Here is a 20,900-nt window from a genome sequence, read left to right on the forward strand (position 1 = left end):
CATCATGTCCATAATAACAAGGTGTAGTGTGTTTCAGCATATTCACAAAACAGGGAACAAACATGGCAGCTCAAACTGATCCAGTCTCCCGAGGACAAAGACTTGGACGTGCTTGGTGTTTCATCGACACAAAGGCAGAAAAATTGTAGTAATTGTGTGAATTTGGCAGATTGCTTGGAGAGGATCTGCACATCGAACTCAGTGTGAGAAAAATGAATAGCTGCAGAAACATGCGTCTTTGCAGTTTTCCTGCAGGGAGGAGCGAACTTGTAAGCTGGCTCCTGCGGATCCTGGAATGGCTGGCAGATTGGAGAGCATTTCACTGAGGACTCTCAGAGAGTTAGCAGAAGAAGTCTGTGTGCATAATGTGGCCTAAAAATATGCTGTTAGCACTGCAAGGCGCTGTGCTGGGAGCCAAAACTCAAACTTATATCAAAGACCACTGTTTGTGGTCCAACCAAAATAATCACATTTGTTTGAAGATTTCAATAACCTGCTGTGGTTGTTGACCTTTGCTGAAGGAGGTCATTAATTAGTTAATGGAAGGTGAGAATAATTTTTTGGGCAGTGTTACATAAAATTACACATCCTGTGGTGTCAAATAAACAGCTCCATCTGTCTTTCTCTTGTTTATATGCTGATGGGCATCCAACAATGTACAGTAAATCAGTGCTTATGGTTTTTCTGGAAAGCAGGTCAATATATGGATTAGTTTATGTCTTTCCCAAATCCACCAGGGACACTTTGACATTTCCTGCTCACCAGCAGGTTGCACATCTAAACTGGTACAGCTGTTAAACATAAGACGACCTTGCTTGCTGTTGGGTTACATTCTTCTCCATTACAGCTGTTTTGTAAATGTGTTTTTCATTGTCAGAAGCATGTCTTTGTAGGTTGAGAAACTTCTTACAACGCCTAAACACAAAACAGCTCCAAACCCAAAAATAAACCAGTAAAGCAAGTTAGCAACTCTTTTTATTCTCATGGCTGCTCCTCTCAGGAGTCATGGTTCGTCTGCCTCCATCTTCCCCTTTCCTTAGCCTCCTCCTCTGTATGTATAACCTTCTGTATATCCACATGCCTCCTCTGCACCAGCTTCATTTTTAATATCTTTTTTCCAGTTTATATCCATCATGCTTCCTTTGCACAAACTATCTTAGCATTAGTTATTTACTGACCATAACCTTTTAGCATAACCTTGCTTCAAATCATCTCATCTATTTCTTTGCAGCAAAGACCTGACAGATGCATCTTCCATCTGTTGTAGGCCTGTGCCAAAGTTACAGAAATGACCTTGTTGAAGGGAAACACCTATTTGTAATTTTTAAAATCATATCTTTGATATTTTTCTTGAATGCAACCAATCAAATTTTGTTATGTTGGAGAGCAGGCTGAAAACTATAAAGTCTTTGTCTTTCTGGAGATACAAAATTATTCACTCCCTTTCATCAACCTTGAACTACAAACTAGAGCTCCTTTGGTCTTTTGTTGCTATAGTGATCACCTTTACTCCAATTTAGTCTCTGCAGGTCCTTTTTTGAACTAAACATTCAATTCAATCAAATACAATCAAGATTTTGATGTTTTGCATTTGTCCTTTTTTCGAAAGTAACTTCTTACTGTTAGACATTTTTGTTAGATTAGTATTTTCCTTGTTGCATCTTAGCACATTTGGAATGCTGGGAACAGGCTTGTAGAAAGAAGTCTTGTGGAACATCTTTCTCTGCCAACAAAGCTTTACAAGCTAACTGTAAGATGAGCCATAACCACAAAGAACTATCAGTCAAACTCCCCTCACTCCTCATTTTAATTTGTTTACTCTTACTTAAAGGTTTATTTCACAATTGAACTCATGAATGGGTTTAGTGGGAGGGCATTTTTTATAAAGCATTAACTGTTACAAATGGCAAAGAACAGAAGTCGAAATATATGTAGTTGTAATTTTAACGTGGTTGCATTGCCAGATTCTACAGGAAGCTAGAATAGTTAAATCATTGTTTCAAACTATCATTAACTACTGATTTGAAAGTCATAGGGTTGTTTATGTTATACTTATTGTTCTTTAGCTATGAGGCAACCAATCTTGGAGACAATTACTGAAGTGTTTTTGTTCTTTAATTTTTAATTTTGTTGCTATATTGTTGTTGCTCCCATGATGAGTCATATATGCTGCTATTTAAAAATGGAAACTATGTGAAAATTAAAGCCACAGCTATTTTTAATCATCATTGTTCCTTGAAAGTATTCACATTTTGTGAACCTTTTCATGCTTTAATTTGTTACAGCTGTGGAATTCAGTGAGTTATGTTGGAATTTTATATAATAAGTACACAAGAAGTACATAATAAGTAAACAAGAAGTAGTGTTTCATTGTGGAAGAGAAGGAAAATGCTTTACATTTTTTTTTTCAAATAAAAATCTAAAGATTAGTATTTTCATCAATATTCATGAAGGCCTCAGAGGTTTGTTTGAAAAATAAAAAAATAAGTGAACAATCTGCATAAACCAAGCAACACAGAAGACAAGTTAGGGTGGATGTTAAAACACAGTAAGGTTATAAAACAGTTTATAGAGCTCTGTTTAGTCTGCCATCTGAACATGGAAAGATGATAGACCGACCGCAAACCTACTAAGAGATTCTACTCAAAGTTTATAAAACAGCCAACTAGAAATAGTCTGGTAAAATTAACTTAGGGGAAACTAAGACCGCTAAATGTTTTCAAAGTTTGTAAATAATTAAACTAAGAAATAGCTAGGCTATTGGCAGATTAGCATATTAGTGGAAGTGTGCTAACACATAAAAAAACCCAAAAACCACTGAGGTTTATCTTTGTAATCACATTAAAGTTTATTTAGCTGTCAGCACTAAGTTTGTGGGTGTAGTTTATCTGGGGAAGTTTAAACCTTTATGATAGAGTTTAAAAACATTTCCCCTTCGCACTTTGTTTGGTCAAAAGATTACCAAACAACTTTGAACTGAATTCTAACTTTGTTTGGAGATGTTTTTGTTTTAGAAGTATTTCTAGATACATTCCTATCTAAATTACATCACAGCAGCTGCTTATGTGTTTATTGTACCACTAAAAATCAATGAACCAAGTTTTGAAAGGAGATAAAAACCATCCCAGGTGGTCCTCTTAATGGTTGAGCCACGAATTGTGATGTGCATCAAACCTCACAGATGACACACCAGATGTTGTCATAGATGGTGAGATGCCTGGTGTGTGTTTTGGAAATTTACTTTTAAATTAATTTGCAAGGATTTGTTTTTCTTTCTTTTTGCTGTCAATGTCAAAATAATCCCAATAGACAAAACAACACAAAAAGCAACATAGCTGTTGCCATCAGGGATTCTGGATTCTCATTATGTCTTATTTATTAGTTTTTATTACCTACAACCTTTCTTAAATCCTCTTATGCAATGAATATATTTGCTGTCTTTCTTAAATACAAGTGAGATTTGGTAACGCTTCAACACAGTGGTCTACTGCTTCAGCTGAATTAACTTTGCAACATGAGTCCCATTCCAAATAAATACTGCAAAAAACTTGTAGCAGGAATGTGTCTGTCAAAGTTTTTTACCATTTCGACTGAACCTGAGGCTTTGCAGGCTGATGTGTTTTGATCTAATCCGAAGCTGCTGATCTTACATCTTGTTGAGCACTCTGAAGAAGTTTCTCAGGGGATGTAACTTTAAGGTGCTGCAGCCGTAGGTTGTAATAACTGGCGGTATGTTTCCGACTGATGCTGACTGTGCTCACAGAGATAATTCAATCTAGTGCTGAAGACAGGTTCCACTTCAGATCTGATTTCCTGTAGGAGCCCAATTTCATGGTTCAGCATTACACATTGAATTGCTTTGGGAAAAGGCTGAGGTTGTGCTGAGAGAGAACAATGGGGTAAGCAAAAGGTCAAGTTAAGGTGGTAGAAACATGACACCAGTGAACACTAAAGAGAAGCGGGTTTCATGTCATGCATGTTCAGACGTATTTAGGAATACCATAGTATGACTTGAAGATCTGCAGTTATCAGAGTGGAGCTTCTTTGAACTTAATCCAAATACAACAGATCAATTGTCTAACTTTTCACCTGACAGTCATTTGGATGTTGCTGCTATGATTCATTTAAGTTTCTGTGTCACATCAAGTTATTTTATGCTTCACATTCAAAGCAGACTTTTTTCCAATGAGGCCTGAGTGTTCCACCAATTTCCCTTAAGTTTCTATGCTATCATAAAGCTCAAGACATCTTGTTTTAAAGTCAAACTTTAAAACAAGCAATTCAAAGACAGGAGGCACCTCATTGACCCATTTTCAGTGTTCTGGCTTAAGGAAGAAGGTTTTCATCCCAGACTTTATGGTACTCGAAATAAGAAAGTCATCCAGTAATCCTTACAGCTCTGTACTTGACTGCAGGGATGATGTTATGAATTAGGGTAGTCATTATTATTGATTTTTGCAATAAAAATATAACAAAATCTAAAATGTTTTAAACAAAGTAAAGATTTTTTACACTGCACTTTATGTTGTGTACTGATTCTTCAACTGCCATTGCTTGATAACAAGCTTTACTAATATAAGTAACAAACAGCTGGTAGAAAAAATCTTTACATCCATAAGGTTTCTTAATGTTTATGTTGACATATTGCTATATTGTCTGGCTCTGTGAGGTAAAATAATTAATTGTTCCATGACACCAGAGATAAAAACTGATTTGATTGTTAAAAAGCTGACAAATAAGTAAATAAAAACTATTTTATACTGTAATGTTTTTCTTGAAATAGGATCACATAAAGTTTTATCAAATAAAGAAAGTACTATTCCTATTATTGTTATTAAAAATATTATTCTTAATATAACATTTCAGATTTCAGATTTGTGCAACTCAATTTTTTTAGATGTATATTTTAAGTGAAAGCATAATTATTTATTAGATAGATAGATAGATAGATAGATAGATAGATAGATAGATAGATAGATAGATAGATAGATAGATAGATAGATAGATAGATAGATAGATAGATAGATAGATAGATAGATAGATAGATAGATAGATAGATAGATAGATAGATAGATAGATAGTGTACTCCCGTTTGCTAATGCTTTTCAAGTTATCCAGTTATTTTTCCTATTTTTAGCCCTGCATAAACTCCACTACTGGTAAAGAAAGATAAGACTTCAAATCCCATGGGTCTTTGCGAGAGAGTGTTGGCGTGTGCGCGCACTGAATTTATGTGGAGTGGTCGGAGGCGGAGAATCAGTCAGCTCGCTGTGGAGCTGTGTTGGGCAGCAGGAGGAGTCGACCGCCGACAGAAAAGACCGATTCAAAGAAAGAATCCGAGTGATACCCTGATGCTGAACACCAGCGACGGGAAGAAAAGGGTAATTGTTTATTTCAACGTTTGGTTTGAACGCGGAATTACAGGAATTTTACGGAGGAAGCTACACACCCCAAAAATAGAGAGAGGATATTGTGAGAGAGGTGAGAGGAAACCCGTTTGTGGTTCGTTACAGACGGTAAACTGAGCCGAAAAATAGCGTAACGCTCCACAATTGGTTCAGTTGGAGTTGAAGGAGCAGTCACTGTTGAATGCATTGACAAGCTAAGCTACATTTATATGTCGCCCTAAATGCATTCAGTTGTTAGCAAATCTATTCTTGGGTTTTTAAAAGCCCCCATAGGTAAAAATCTCTCTTTAAAAAACAGGGTGAGGTTTCTCTGGTCATACAAAAGACTTCTGCAGCCTTCTCAGTTACTGGTATGAAATCGTGCCACTTGGCTAAAATAAATGGAATACAAAGCTTGTTTCTCGTTTTTAAAAAAAAGCTGACCCGTGAAATGCTGAGCATTTATTGAGGGATGTATTGTTTGTAGGAGGCTTTCAGCGCCCCACAGAAGCAGAAAGGTGGAAATGTATGAGTCTAGTTATCGGCAACCTTACAAAGTAACCTGCAAGGCTGTGTGTGTGTTCATGTTCCTGTAGCTTGGAGCTAAACTGATACTAGTATGAAATATATCAATTTCTGATCCACTGTTACTGAGTATTGCCTTAAAAAAACATTTTAATGCTGAAGTACCCTCCACTTTCACTCTGTACGTGCAGGAAAATGGGGACTTTTCCCCCCCTCTCACAGTTCAGGACGGATGTGGACTGTTTGGGATTTAAAGCCACATAGGAAGGAAGACGGGATCAGTGGAGAGACTGGAGAAACTGGACAAAAAAAGAAAAACTCTGCCAAGAATTTAGTTGCAACCAGGCAGGCAGTGATGTGGGTTGTGTAGGATGAAAGCATAGAAAAACCAGCTTGCCTACCTTATGTGGCTGTAAGAGGAGCCCACGTTTATATGCAGGCTGGAAATAATCTGCTTTAGTTTCCATGTGTTTTTAAAGGGATAATTATCATATTTGTGTTTTTCTATGTAATGTCTGAGTAATAAAATAAAGTATAAGAACCTTGAAATAAACAGCTTAATGATTTTATCCACAAAAAATAATATATTAGGGATATAATTATTTTATCTGCTTTGTAGACCAAAAAAAGGATTTGTTTCTTAGTGCCTACTGACAAGAGTTTAATACTGTTTTACTGTTGTGCTTTGAGTAGAGTATAATAAGCAAATCAGCGCAGGTTAGTTGAGCCTAAACAGACATGGCACGTGTAGCTTGTCAGATGTAGTTTCCGAAAAGCATTAACCGTAATAGAAATGATGGGTAATACCTTTATCTTGTTTACACCTTGTAAAAAAAGGGGCTAGTTGAGACCAGTACACTTGTCCAGTCTTTGGGAAGGAAAAGAGAAACATCAGATAAACAAACAATAATGCAAAAGGAAATTAATGTTATTGTGTTAATTTATTTTGCAATTTGTTTCTTACCGTGGCAGACTTATTCATCATTCTATGCTCCATACAGCTGCAAGAACTAATTGGTTACTTTGGTATCTCATTATAAATGATTTGAAAGCATAGAAACTTTATGACAACATTTTTAGCTACTTTAGAACTGTAACTGTAAAAAGCATTGGTATACCTTGATACTTGCAACCAGCTCATGTCTACTTGTGAATTTTAGATGCAAGTTGGGTTTAATCTGGATACTCTTTCCCCTTTATTCCAGGGATTCAACATGTTATTGGAGAGAGTGACTTTGCACTGGCAGCCTCATCCATGTTAATGTAATGGAAACGTGCTTCTGGTCAGCAGCCTCTGAAATGCATCAGTGGAAATATATGAGGAACCCCCATGGCTAATCATATCAAGTGGTGCTGGCTTGGCTTTGCCTCTCAAGAGCCGGGTGCCCTGCCCTTCCCGGCCCAGCGCCATGCTAAGACAACACGTGGACAATAACAAGGAGCGCTCAGTTCAACCGGTGGGAAAGCTGTGGAAAAAATTGGTGGAAAATCTACAGTTTGAGTCCCAATGTCAGTCTTGTTTTTTTTTTTTTTGACCTAGATTCTCTGTAGCACACAGTAGCCATCTGAAGAAAAGCTCCTTTATTCTCTTCCACTCCAAGTTGCACCAACATTGGGATTGTAGGGGAACATTTACAGCTGAGAAAATGGATGTTCAGATTTGCAGCCGGCTTCTGTTGAAATTAAAAATGCATGGGGGAAAATAAAGGGACCCATATGAGCAGGAGGAAGAGGCGGAACAGCAGCATCAGTTCAAAATGGCCCAAACCAGTTTGCTGCAGGGAAAACGCTTTTACTGCCGAGAGTGGGTCTTCCACAAGATCCAGCACTGCCTGCAGGAGAAAACCAACAACCTGAGCGGAGTGAGCAGCACTCCCAGCAAGCAGCCCCTGCCTGTTCCCGGTGGGAGCATGCCCGTCCCCGGCGGTATCACGACCGGATCAGCCAAGTCCGGTAGCTCCTGGGGAGTGTTACTAGTGGGAGGACCTGGGAGTGGGAAGACTGCGCTATGCACAGAGCTGCTGTGGCCCACATCAGCACAGGGAACATACCGCAGTCTGCACAAGCAGAGCCTGGCTTTTCATTTCTGCCGGGCCGATGACTCGGACACGTTGTGTGTCGGTGGATTCATTCGTGGTCTGGTGGCCCAGATATGCAGAGGCGGGCTGGTGCCGGGTTACGAGGAGAAGGTCCGCGACCCGGCTGTGCAGAGCACTCTGCAGCCTGGGGAGTGTGAGAGGAACCCCGCAGAAGCTTTTAAGAAGTAAGAACATGAACATTCACATGAATATTCTACTGGAGCTTTTAGGGCTGCAACTAATAATTATTTTAGTTATCAATTAATCAGATAAAAAAAAATGGCACATTCTGCAGATTTTTGCTGTTATAAATAATATTTTTAACTAAAATGTAATAACAGCATTCCTTTAATGAACACTTGATCATTTGTAGCAAAGGATGCATCTGCAGAGAAAAAATACTTCTGGCATCAACATATGAAAAGCTCAAACCTTTCTGCTTGACTTGTCGTCAATACAGCATAAGGCTGACCTTGCTGTTATATTTCGGGTAAATCAATTTATAATTCAATACAAAAGGTGATTTAATTTTTTTATTTTTTTGCAGAATTTATATTGTGAAACAAACTATTCTACTTGAGGAATTTTGGGTAGAACATATTTACAAACAAATGCAAATTTTATTCCTTAATTCAAAATGTATATATTTTGTGATATTTGTGATTTAATTACTGATCTAAGATGTTCTTTCAGCATTTGGCTGTTTTTTTTGAGTCTGCTCCAGTTATCCAGTTAATGATTAATTAGTTACTAAATTAGTTGATGATTACTTCAATAATTGATTTAACACAAGTAATCCTTCTAGCCCTAGCAGCTTTGCATCTCATATATGTCATTGTTTTATATTGTTGCATCATAAAAATTATGAATGCCTAATATTGCTATTTATATTTGGTGTTCAAAGTAGAAAGGTAACAGTGAGTAACTCACTCAAATAATATCTTCTATAAATATAAATTATAATTTAATAAATTATACATTTATGTAAAAAAAAAAAACTTTTGTCCTTTGAAGTAAAAATAGTGTTTGTTTGCTTGAAATTTAAAATCCAAACTCAGCACCTCCCCCTCTGCTTCCTATCCTCCACCTTCTGACCCTGATACCCTCTCGTCCTCTTCTTTTTTTTTTGTTTTTGCTCACACACAACCAGAGGCTCCGCCTCACAAGCCTCCCCTCTTATTTGCTGTCATGGTTTTGTTGGTTTTCCCCCCGGTGTGGCATGCTGGGTGGGACTGTCCCTGCTCGGCTTTCTGATTCCACAAAGGTCAGATGTGCTTAAGCTCAGGTGGCCAGAGCTTTGAACTGTGACTGATTCCCAGACCTGAGGAGTGACTGTTGTAAAAGGATGAAGTGCAGATGTTAAGCTGAAGTACAGTAGGTTTTGTGGAATTGCAGTACCCTGCCTGGGCATGTAACGCGATCAAGATGGACTGTAATTGCAAACGGAGGCTTTAAAGGCGAGCTGCACGTGAGAGTGAGTGTATGCGGTGGACTTGGATGACTTGTCTGCATAGCATGGGTCAGGGTGTCTGTGTAACGCAGGCTGGAATGCCCTACAGAACACACACACTTATGCTTTTGTGGCCATCTGGTGACACTTACAGCACTGTCTCAACATCACACACACAAAGCAGGGGAATGTGGTGAGATAAATCATTTTTTAATGCTCTATAACCACTTTCCATATCAACTCGGCCTTTCTTAAGGAAGCCAGCGCTCTTCTTGTCATCTGCTCGTAATCATACGGCTGGTGCTGATGACTCTGACTTGAGGTTGACCTTTCTTCAAATAAAAGGCAGGTTTTTATTACGAAACAAACCAGGACTCTGCTCTCTGTTTCGCTGGAAGTCGGGACAGGCACGCTTGGTCAGCCCCTCCTCATGAAACAAATATTCACCCTGCAGTCGACACCTCAGGCCCAGAATCTTATTATCACTCCTTCTTTTGTTTGTCAGCCGGCCAAAGGGACTCTTGGTTGAGCGCCTTATCTTTATTTAAAGCGTAAAAGATTCCCCAGGACTGCTGAACACAAATAATCTGAATGGCCTCCTTTCTGCTCCAGATGCTATCTGCTTTCAAGAAGCCAAGAATGATGTCTGGCACAGAAACGTAAGGAAATAAAAGCAGGGCGGAACATGGAAAAGCATAAAACTTTACTGTTAGTTCAGGATTATGACTGTTAATTTACTTGAGGAATAAAAATTCAGAGGGGTACATACCTTGTTTCCATTTAACTGATGTGGGTTTTCACATTTTTAAGGAAAAGTCAGATTTAGTAGCATTTGGAGGGCTTTTTTTAATCTTTTATTTTTACTGTGAGAACTTTTGGCCCGCCCTCTCTAAAGCCCATTTCCAGCTGTGATTTTTAAACATTGCCTAGTGAGTGAGTGCAAGAGGCCCTGCCAAATTCTTTAGCCTAGTCAAAGGCAAACAAGTCACATTGTTGGTAGTAATCCTCACTCTTATGTTAATACAATAAAACCGCTTTGACATGAGTTAATGTCCACCTGTGCGATTTGATTCTGGCCTTCTTTTGCAGCAACAGCTTTCTAGATTTTGGGATTTAAACAAAGTTCCAAAACCTTTGAGTGTTGCAATTCACAGACTTTCTCTCTCTTTTTTTTTTTTTTTTGCCTTATATGCTTTAACATTATTTTGCCCCTTATATGTTTTCTTCTACCTTTATTGTGCCTCATGGGGAAAATTTAGGTGTATCATATCACACTGATTCCATCTCTTGGGAACAATTATTGTTATTTTTTTATTGTTATTTAAGAAAAGGCTTCTCTTTCTGGATGGTTTTATGGTAAACTGCTCACTAGTATTTATGCAATTCCCACTCTGCCACATCTTATTACAAAATAGATGTTTTAAAAGAATCCTGATTTACTCTGCAAATCTGCGTTAACATTTTCAGAAAAGAATTAAGCTTGAAAATACAATAATTATCATCTTGGAAACTAAATATCCTTTGTAACTTTGAAATATTAACACCAACAGCCTTTTTTTTTGCTTTCAAGGACCTTTTTGAATTCACACATCTTTAGAAGTAATGTGATGCATTAACAGGTCAAATGCCTGCTGGCAGCTGCCACAGAGATAAAAGGCAGTTTCACCTTTCAGTGTGCTTTTCTTCTGATCTGAATCAGCCAGTGCTAGCTGTCTTGTTCAGACAATAAACTTGATATTTCTGTTTCATTTACATTTCAGATTGGTCGACTTCACTGCCATCAGTGATACCTAAAACCATTGTCAGTCTGGCTGCAGACATCAAGGGTTTAACTTCCAGATTTGTCTGTCTTGCTCACATCCGCATCAGTCTCTGCTAAGTCTACTTATGTTTTATTAAACATTTGTCGGTTTGCAAGCGTCTGAGTTTTAAAGAACTGGTCTGATAGGCAGGTCAGACGGCATACAACATTTTTCCCCTTTCAGGTTGAGAATATGGGGACTTAATCCAGTCAAGTTGGCAGATTTTTTTATTTTATTTCGCTGATGGAGCGAACTTCTTTCAAATGTTGGCGTGTCTTTATGTAGATCTGTTGTATCAGAATGTGAAGTAATGTAATTTGCAGCTGTGTAGGTTTTTATTTGTCTGTAAAGGGCACAGGCCTCCGAAGTGATGAATGATCTTGGCTTAAATCTGTGAAAGAGTTGGAACATTCTCAACTAGTGTTTTATTCTCAGGACATATGTGGAAGGAATTGATTTTGCACTTGGAGATTTTTTTTAGTGCAGCTCTTAAATCTGTTTGTTCAAAGCAACTTTTGATACACAAAATAGGTTGACATTTCTGCTCACATCGAGTTTCATGTCTGTTTTAGCATTTTGAGTCGATGCCATCTTATTAAGGTTAAAATGAACGCGACTCCTTTGCTTTCATGTGGTCCACTGCTGTGGAAAATGTGCAGATTAGGGCTGCATTTCAGAAACAAAAGGGGAAAAAAAATCCCTCCCAGTGTGAAGCATCAGCTCTGTTTGGGGAGATGAGGAGAAACGGCAGTGCTGGTGTGGCTGCAGCGATGACTCAGCAATCGTCTCTCCACACCATATGCAGTGTGTGTGGAGCATTTCTGCCTACGTGTTTGGGTGGGCACTCATAGCTCATTCATGTAATGGTTGTCCAACTTTTAAACTCTTAAGACCACAGTAAGAGGAGCTGTGAGTTTATTCATGAAAGCAAAGAATGGCTGCGGTTGAAAGCAATCGTGGAAACTGACCATCATTTGCCGAAGCAAGAGCCACTGTTTTGAAATTTTTAATGGTATGCAACCCCAAATTACTCACGTTTACTTTGAAAGTAAACAAAAGACAGACTTTTTTTTGAAGAAGTAGACATGTTTGTTTTAGGATTTGTTATTGTGGGAGATTTAAAATCTAAATCTGATCCTCCTGGCTCCTCAGTGACGTGGGTGTCCTTTTTTTAAAATCTTGTATGATTGATGGAGGACTGGCAACATAAGCCGATCACATCCCACAACAGTCATCACTTTTTGGATTCACATACTGCTAGACCCATGTTGGTGAATGTTCAGTGACTTGAAAAAGTATTCACATGTTGCTGCTACAAACGTCAATCTGCTTCGCTGGGATTTTATACGACAGACCAACACGTTTTTTAATTATAAGATTAGTGATGGATTAATTTGTAAGTTGTTTAAATTCAATGCAACCAGCTTCCCTTTACCCAGCTGGTGGTTGCTCAGTAGAGTCCACCTGTCAGAATAAATATAGCTTTTCCTGGAAGTGTTCAGAAGTTTGTTGGAGAACATCAGTAAACAAACAGAAGACCAAAGAACAACTCTGACAGGAAACATGAAGCTGGTGTTCCTGGAGGAAATGTAGAGACCACTGCCTCAGGTCAGGGATCTGTTAACAGGAGAACTAGGAGTTGAAGTTTTCTGATCTTTAAAAAGCATGACCTACCTCCTCTGATTGTAGCTGATACAGACATTTTATTTTGTCTGAAAAGTTGTGAAAGCAACAGTGGGGTGATGTGGCATACACATAGTGTCGCTTGTGGTGAAAAACTCATCCTGCGTGTCACCCTAGGCACACCATACTCGCTGTGACGCACTGCAGTTGAAGCACGGTACTGTCCAGATGGTTTTCTGCTACATATGCAGGATGGCTGGTCAAAGTTGACAGGAAGATTGATCAAGCTAAAGATCGGTCAGTCCTGAAAGAAAACCTGTTTGACACTGCAAAAAGGCTTACAACTCGGGCAGAGGTTAGCCTGGGCAGTGCAAATGTGCAAAAACAAAGAAGAATTATTATTTTTTTTTTTTTGTGAAGTGGTGAAGAAGGAGAAATGCATACTACTAACGAGGAAAATTATGTTTTCAGCAGATTTAATTGAATAGGTTTCACATTTTACATTTTTTCTTCGTGCCAGAAAATCCATTTTTTTGCTACACTGTTACTGAAAAGCTAGCAACTAGAGGGAGAGTGGTTTGCAGAATCTAATCTGACTCTGTACTGGACAGCTTGTTGGTCATCTCTACTTGCATCCAGACTAATGCACGTTTATGTTTGAGCAGAACAGGAGCGAAGTGTTGGAAAGGACAGGATGAAATTTCAGATTCCTTTAACAGTATTGGATAGCTATCCAGGAATGCTCACCTCGTCTGGCTCTGGAAAAGCTTGGGGGTGGTGATGGAAATATTTAGTTGTGAGGAAGTATGTGTGCTGCTTTTAGAGTGTTTACACACTGGTAAATTATTAATAGGGAAATTATAAAGAGGACAAGTATTATATTTAGTATATTACATTTTAATGATTTTACATGAATTTTTCCATGTGACTAGTCCATTTACAGTCTTTTGAAGATTGTCTGATATTTATTGCAATATGTCTAGGCATGCAATTGCACAGTTGAATGTTAAGTTTTCTTCTAAATCTTTCTTGGACCATGTCATGTGCTTGACAATTTATTTCCAGTTGACTAGAGGCTTTTGTTTGGTTAGGGATGGCACGCAGAATTGACAGTGGACATTGATTGAGGCCAATTTGATTTGTTGCATTGTCTCAGCCATTTAAAGAAGAGCAGATACAAGCATTTTTTAAGAAGTGCTTTTTGGACCTTTTGGCTGTAATTAGGGGTGTTTGCTGATGTTTTATTTTATCATGACAAGTCATTTCTTGGTAATCCTTGATTGCTGTAGCACAAAAGTACTTTTTTAAAATCTTTTAAGCTATTTAATACTGATATTACATTTATCTTCAGAACGCAATGGCAAATTTATGTTAGTGTGGAGTAATACTTTAAGATGATTTTAACAGTAGTAGAGCAGAAAATCAATCAAATTAGGAGCCACTTTGTTTTTCAAGGGGTGGCAATTAAAACCAACAATAAGGCACTTAAGAGTCTCAAGAGGAAATGCATTCCTCTCATTCTTGGACGATGCCACATTTTATTTTATGTAAAATGCTTCATTCTGCCACCTGAGTCTGAATATGTTGATAGTTCAGCTTCACTCGGTCAAATATGATGTTTTTTGCAATAGATGCAGAAAAAAAGCTGCAAAATCAGACGTAACCTTGTGAGTTTTCTAGTCTTCAAGCCCAACATGGTTTTTGATGACTCGGTACCACTGCTACTGCTGAGAGGTTGCATGACTTCTGCATGTCTCGCCAATTTAAAAATTGGTTAGTTTAGATGTTAGGAGGAATGCATTTGGACACACATGTGACACACCTGAACCACTGATGTGGGGATTTTAGTTTTTTGAGTTACAATTTTCATCAGAAGCTGTTATTGATTTTTGAGGTGAGTCAGAGGTCAGCTCTTTTAAATCCTCCCAAAGCCTCCCAGTTTGTTAGGTCTCCATGCTGTCGCTTCCAGACTGCTATAACTTGTAAAACGTTTTTCCTTATTTTTACCTCTTCTCCATACCTGTATTCTGTCCGACTGAAGAGATCATGTTCAGATGAACCAACTGCAGAGTAAACTGCAGAGTGTGATCAGATCTGAGTCAAAAACAGTAGAGCATCTGTTTAGGTCCCTAAAGCCTATGAACGTAACTACAATGATCCTGAAGCCTGGGCAAAGTTATAATCATAAACATATTAGAAATCATATATGCCCTTAAATAAAGAAAATGGTAAAAATATAAGCATAGATCAGAGGCAGGTTTCCCACATGTGAAGACACCACTACTCTGTGTCAGCATAGGTGGATTACATTGATGAGTCAATACAATCTGTCTTAAATAGAAAAAAAAACCAACAATATTTTCTTGGACTTGTAGGTTTTAATCCATGTCAAAGAATCTGTCATTATCCTTTGGATTTTCTCAATTGGGGTTTAAAAGCTTAGAGTTTGGAGGTTATAAAAACTAATCTTTTTTTCAAGAAGATTACATTTTCACAGCCTTAGCTGTAAGACCACTTGAGCAACGACTCCTGTCAGATTCGAAGGGTTAACAATGTAATTTTTTTGACTCGTAGGATCCCAAACATGAAACGAAACTGATGGTTTTACTTTGACGTTGTGCAGTTAAAGAAAACTGATACCTTTCTTTATGATAATGTACAAATCTCTATATGCCACTGGCTTAGTCAAAAATTAGTAGATTTAATAATTAAACCAAATATATACTTTATTTCCACCGTGTTCTTATAGCTCAATCTTCAAGGATCATTTGTCCATGTAAATATTGTGTAAGTTGATAGAGACTTGTATGGTTCACTTTAGGATGTCGATTTCCTGGTAAGTTGAGAGGAATTTCAGTGTTTATTTTTAATATGTTAAACTTAATTAAAACGTTTCTTCACCCAGGTTTGATAAGCAAATCTCTGCAATTTTTTAGGTTCTGTTCACACCGACCATTTAGTCCACTTTATTTGAACTCATTTGCCAAAAGGTTTGGTTTGTCTGTGAAGTGTGAATGTGTAATTGGATCAAAAATGGGAACTCTGGTCTGATTACAAACACAGGTCTTTGTTCAATTGAAGTGAAATGCATTCATATAAAATTTATGAATTTCAAGAGGACTGGAGATGGCTCCAAAAGCAGGAAGTGAACTATAGTATGGATCATTCTGAGTAAATATGATAAAAACAAACGCAATACAGTCTAGCTCCAACAGGAGAAATTTTCTTGTAATCTCTTGCCAAAGACAAAAGGGAAATCCTAAAACTGCTAAAATCTGATGCCTCTCCATTACATTTTGTGAAGAAGGAAATTGCCCTCGGTGTCTTCAGAAGTTTTTGGGTCATTGTCTTTAGTGGTTCTTAGTGTAGCGCCACCACAGACGAGGGTGGGGGACAACAGGTTGCTCATAGGGGTTTTGTTTGTTTGGCAAAGTGCAGTGTGAAAGTGAAACGCAACAGCTGAAAATGTAACGTGTTTCAATATTGTTTCCCAATATAGTATACCAGACCATCAGGCATGAATACACCTTTAGTGTATCTGAAGTATTAACTTATCCTCGGTTGAAATTTTCAGTTAAGTTGTGTATGATGCACAAACTGATGGCAATGTCAATCCCTAAGATTTCTCAAACCTAGTTCTCAAAATCAATGGTTTTTAGAGAACTTCAGAACTTTGCAGAACTTCATCAAACCTGATAAAACTTTGACACAGTTGAAAGCAGTCTGATAAGAGCTCTAGTATACAAGTAACACACCTGGATGTTCAGAGCATTTGTTCTCAGAATGAGTCTCTCTCACTGCTCTCCTTTTCAGAGGAATGATTGCAATACTGACCGGCATAATGTTGGACCTGGGGAAGAAGAACGATCTACCTGATGGTAGTTTTCAGGACATGACTCAGCTGTGGTTCCGTTTTGTGGCGCTGAGCATTCCCCTGACTGTGGAAAGACACTCAGCAGAACCCCTCTAAATTGGCTCCATGTTCAATGAATTGGTGATTATTTTAATGAAAGAAGAGGAACACTTTGTCTGTTTGATTCCGTTGCCTGGAGCTTCACATATCTTGACCACTTTTCCACAGTTAAAGTTATATTGAGAGCGTATTTTGACTCCAGTGCCGCTTTCTGTGAGCATGTGGGCCTTGGGGTGTGCTTTGTGACTTTGCCAGTCCTATAAAACGAAGAGCGTGAATGTGTGAGGCTCTGAATCACTGCCCAGTGCAGCTCTGTCAGCCAAGACGTCCTCACTAAACATCACACTGAAAGGTTCACTTTGTACATTATGATTGCAGCGACTGCGGCTGCAGCCCTCAACACAACATGACAGATGGGGATCGCATTCGATTTATACAAGTCCTACCTTCCCCTGATTTTCTCCTTGTTAAATTGGTTTTGGAATCAATTTGGGCTTTTGTTTAGAACCAGAATAATTAGTGCATAGGTCTACGGCAATGGCTTTTAGTTTTCCAGGTGTGCAGCATATTTCTTTAACGAATGAAATCGGCTTATTTTTTCCCTCCAGCTCCCACACCCTGCTGAGTTTTTCTTTGTCTGGAATCCCTCCCTTTTGACTCTTTGACAGCCTGAAAGTAGCTGGATTGTGAGGGAAGAATGCTGTTTTGTTTTGCTCACTTGCTGTCACTGTGGATTTGATTGTCTCGGCAGGCAATGTGGCCTCATACACAACCATTCACACACTCTCTCACAAGTCACCCCTGCGGATGGACATTCCCTTTGGCAGGACTCCCAGATGGCGCTGCAGGTTCTGTGGGCTGTGACAATAAGACTGAGTGATTGACTGCACAGCTAAAAAGACTGAGCAGCACTGAGGTGCAGCGTGACGGTTAAAAGGCATTAACAGTGCTTTTCATTCCAGCTGGTGGTTTACATTGCTTCGAGAAAGTTTACATTTTAAAACTGACCATTTTATCTCATTTCTTATTGCTAAAATGTGGGATAACTTTGAAAGCCAAAAATCAGAGCAGTTCTTTATTGAGCTTAAATATTTGCCGCATACATTAATAGAAGTCAGAGGTTAGCATGATGGATGGGTTCAGGATACTGAACTGATACAACTATGATCATTGGCAGACTCGATAAATTGCAACAACTTATTAGAAATGGGCTTGTTGTAGGGCTGGGCTTTCTGTTTAAGAAGATTACATTTTTGAAAAATATGAATTTTTAAAAAGAATTTTTACTAAAAAGCTTGAAGCCACCTGAGATCTTAATTGTCTAGATGTCACTATTTGCAAGGATTATTAGTCTTCTTGCAGATACCAACAGACCTGAATGCTGTGCTAGCATGTCCTTGTAAAATAAACTGATTATTTACCCCCACTTCCTATTTGTAAACTTTATCACATACTAAACACATAGTATCCAATCGTACATTGGATAATTTCGTAAACATTTTCTATAAGTCTTTTGTGAAGAGTGCAGTCTGTTCTTCCATCATTTGTAGGGTCGGCAGCACCAGTCGGTGACTTAAATGCCTGAAGAAGCTAATAAAAACAACTGTTTCTGTTCAAGATTCTTTATTAAATTAACCTGAGCATCTGCTTTATAAAACTGTATACATCAGTAGTGTCTTCAGTCAGAGGCTTCATCGGATACACTATAATACAGGCTGCTACAGGAGATCTTGCCATCACCATCTACAAGAACTCTTTAAATACCTTTGTAGGGATTTAAATATTAGATTTCTCTTTGGGGTTGAAGTGCTTTTGCATCAAATTGAATCGCTGAGCAAGAGAAGTAAATTGTTGTTGCAATGCGCTCAGAAGGCTTTTTATGTTTTTGAAAGGATCTTACTGTGGAGCCAAACGTTTAGTGACGGTCTGTTGGGCTGACAAGATAAGTCTCGATATATCACCGTTTGACCATTTAATGTCAAACCTCACAAGCAGCGTCTGTTCCATTAAAAGAGAGTGGTGGGTAAAGAGAGTGTCCCTTCATCAGCAAGGTGACAGATTTTTATCTCTCTGACACCCACTTGTGAAGAACCTCAAACGCCCCACAGCTGCGTCTAATCCCGAGTCAAGTTCTTACAACCATAAATGAATTTGTTCATCTTCTTAAATGTCTGATTAACCCAGCGGCACATTCAAATGTCACTTAAAGGAAATCCCCTGATCCTTCATCACAGCCAGTCGAGCTGGAAGTAATTTTCTGATTGTTGGAAAACGACACCTTCCCAAAAGAGATCTTGTGGTGTCGCAGTGGATCAGAGGTCTGTGCTAACACAAACATGGCTGCACAGAAAAAAATCAAATGAAGCAGAATTTGTTGGTCGCTTCACTGAGCATTTATGTGTGAACTTGCCTGTTGGCTCTGAAAACTGCAGATTACATGTCTGGTTTGCATTTTTCTGTTGATAACGACATAATGCAGCGTTTAGCTGTGCTCAGATTTGTATTGATGTGGAGATGATACAGAATCCTTTACACCATGTTTGCTTTATTGCTGGATTTCACATGGCAGCTGCAGATATTTTGGCGTCGGTATTAATGTTGCAGGGAACATTGTTAAACTTTGATGCATAAAACCGTTTTTATGTTGTTTAGTTTTCAATCAAAGCCCATGGACTCCCAAAGATTGTGAGGGTTTTTTTTTTTTTTTCAAGCTCAGATTATTGGCAGTTTGGGTTGGACAGAGATCCATTTACTTTTATTCTTTTTTCCCCCTTTTCTTCCATATCACTATGATGTGGTTTGCTTTGGGGAAATCAGTTGTCTGTTGTGACTGTCATTTTAGTGGTTAACAGCTGCAAGAATACTCACACCCTCAAAACTTTTTCCACAAAAATCTGAATATGTTTACTGAGATTTTAAATGATTAACCTCCACAAAGTAGTGTTTTAACTCTGTAACCATAGGGATGAAGGTGCTCTGGTCAAAGAGACTTATATTAAATGTTTTTATCTACATGCAAAATATTATATGTGATGGAATCTAACAATCCAGAACCATGTGGTGGAAAAAAAACTAACATTGTCCATGTAGTGAAAAATGATGGTGGGAGCATCATGCTGTAGAGATGCTGTTCTTAAGCAGCAGTGATGCAGGTCAAAGTTGATTGGGAGGTAAATTGATAGTAATCCTTGAAAAATATTCAGTGTCCAACAGGGAACAGCAAACATACAGCCAGATGTAGAATGAAATGGTGTAGATCAAAGTTTGTTTGGATAGTCAAAGTCCGTAATGAGGAATTGTAGAAAGTTGTTCACAGATGGTCTCCCATCTCTACCTGAGCTGGAGTTATTTTGCAAAAAAGAAAACCTTCTGTCTCAAATTGTGCAACACTGGTAGGGACATAACCCACAAGAGTTGCAGCAGATTTGTTTGTGAAAAACTTTGAAAACCATGTCAGTTTCCTTCCACGTCACAATTATACTGACATTTGTGCTGGGCTATCACATAAAATCCTAAAAAAAAAAAAAGTTGCTTGTGTATAAAAACTTTTGCAAGGCATGATGCGATTGCAAATGAACATGTAGAACAAACAAAAACAAAAACATGAAATGTATTAACATTTTCTCATCTCCGCTCTTCCGTCAGGTGTGTCCTTCTGCCTCTGCTAAGCATAAAGCCGCCTCAGCAGTCCCTCTTCCTGCTTGTCGACTCCATTGATGAAGGCTCCCAGCTGGGTGAGGGGGAGCAGAGGTCATCGCCGGGGTCTCCCAGGACAATTGCCGAGCTCCTCGCCAGTCACCATGAGTTCCTGCCTCCCTGGCTGCTGCTCATCTGCTCTGCACGCAGGCAGAACAAAGCCATTACCAAACTCTTCACAGGTACCCTACCCAGTTCTGTCTATTGATTACCATAAAGAAGAAGTTTAAAATGACAGTTTGATTTTATTTGCCCTCGTTGGTACAGCTGTCTGCAGCATGATTTGTTTACTGTTTATTTTAAGTTGTGCACAGCTTTCCACCAACTCTCAAAGCATCAAGATCACAACTGTGGACCTTTTAGTGTTGCTTAGTGTGCTCTAATGAGACTGTGCCATACCAGCTGCTATTATCTCCTTGTCAGTCC

At 38.6% G+C, this 20,900-nt stretch overlaps 1 protein-coding gene across 2 annotated transcripts in view; it reads left to right on the plus strand.

The window, feature by feature from the left end:
- The first annotated feature begins 5,260 nt into the window (after nucleotides 1–5,260).
- Nucleotides 5,261–20,900, plus strand: part of LOC122836697 (ankyrin repeat domain-containing protein 50-like) — a 35,659-nt gene continuing 20,019 nt past the window's right edge. The window contains exons 1-3 of one of the 2 annotated variants that reach the window (XM_044126461.1): nucleotides 5,261–5,481; nucleotides 7,118–8,175; nucleotides 20,424–20,656. In XM_044126461.1, the coding sequence (XP_043982396.1) occupies nucleotides 7,670–8,175; nucleotides 20,424–20,656 (739 nt within the window). In that variant the 5' untranslated portion in view covers nucleotides 5,261–5,481; nucleotides 7,118–7,669. The remainder of the gene's footprint in view (nucleotides 5,482–7,117; nucleotides 8,176–20,423; nucleotides 20,657–20,900) is intronic. The other variant, XM_044126460.1, reaches the window with a different exon arrangement.

Source organism: Gambusia affinis, linkage group LG09 (genome assembly GCF_019740435.1).
Source record: "Gambusia affinis linkage group LG09, SWU_Gaff_1.0, whole genome shotgun sequence".
NCBI classification, from domain to species: domain Eukaryota; kingdom Metazoa; phylum Chordata; class Actinopteri; order Cyprinodontiformes; family Poeciliidae; genus Gambusia; species Gambusia affinis.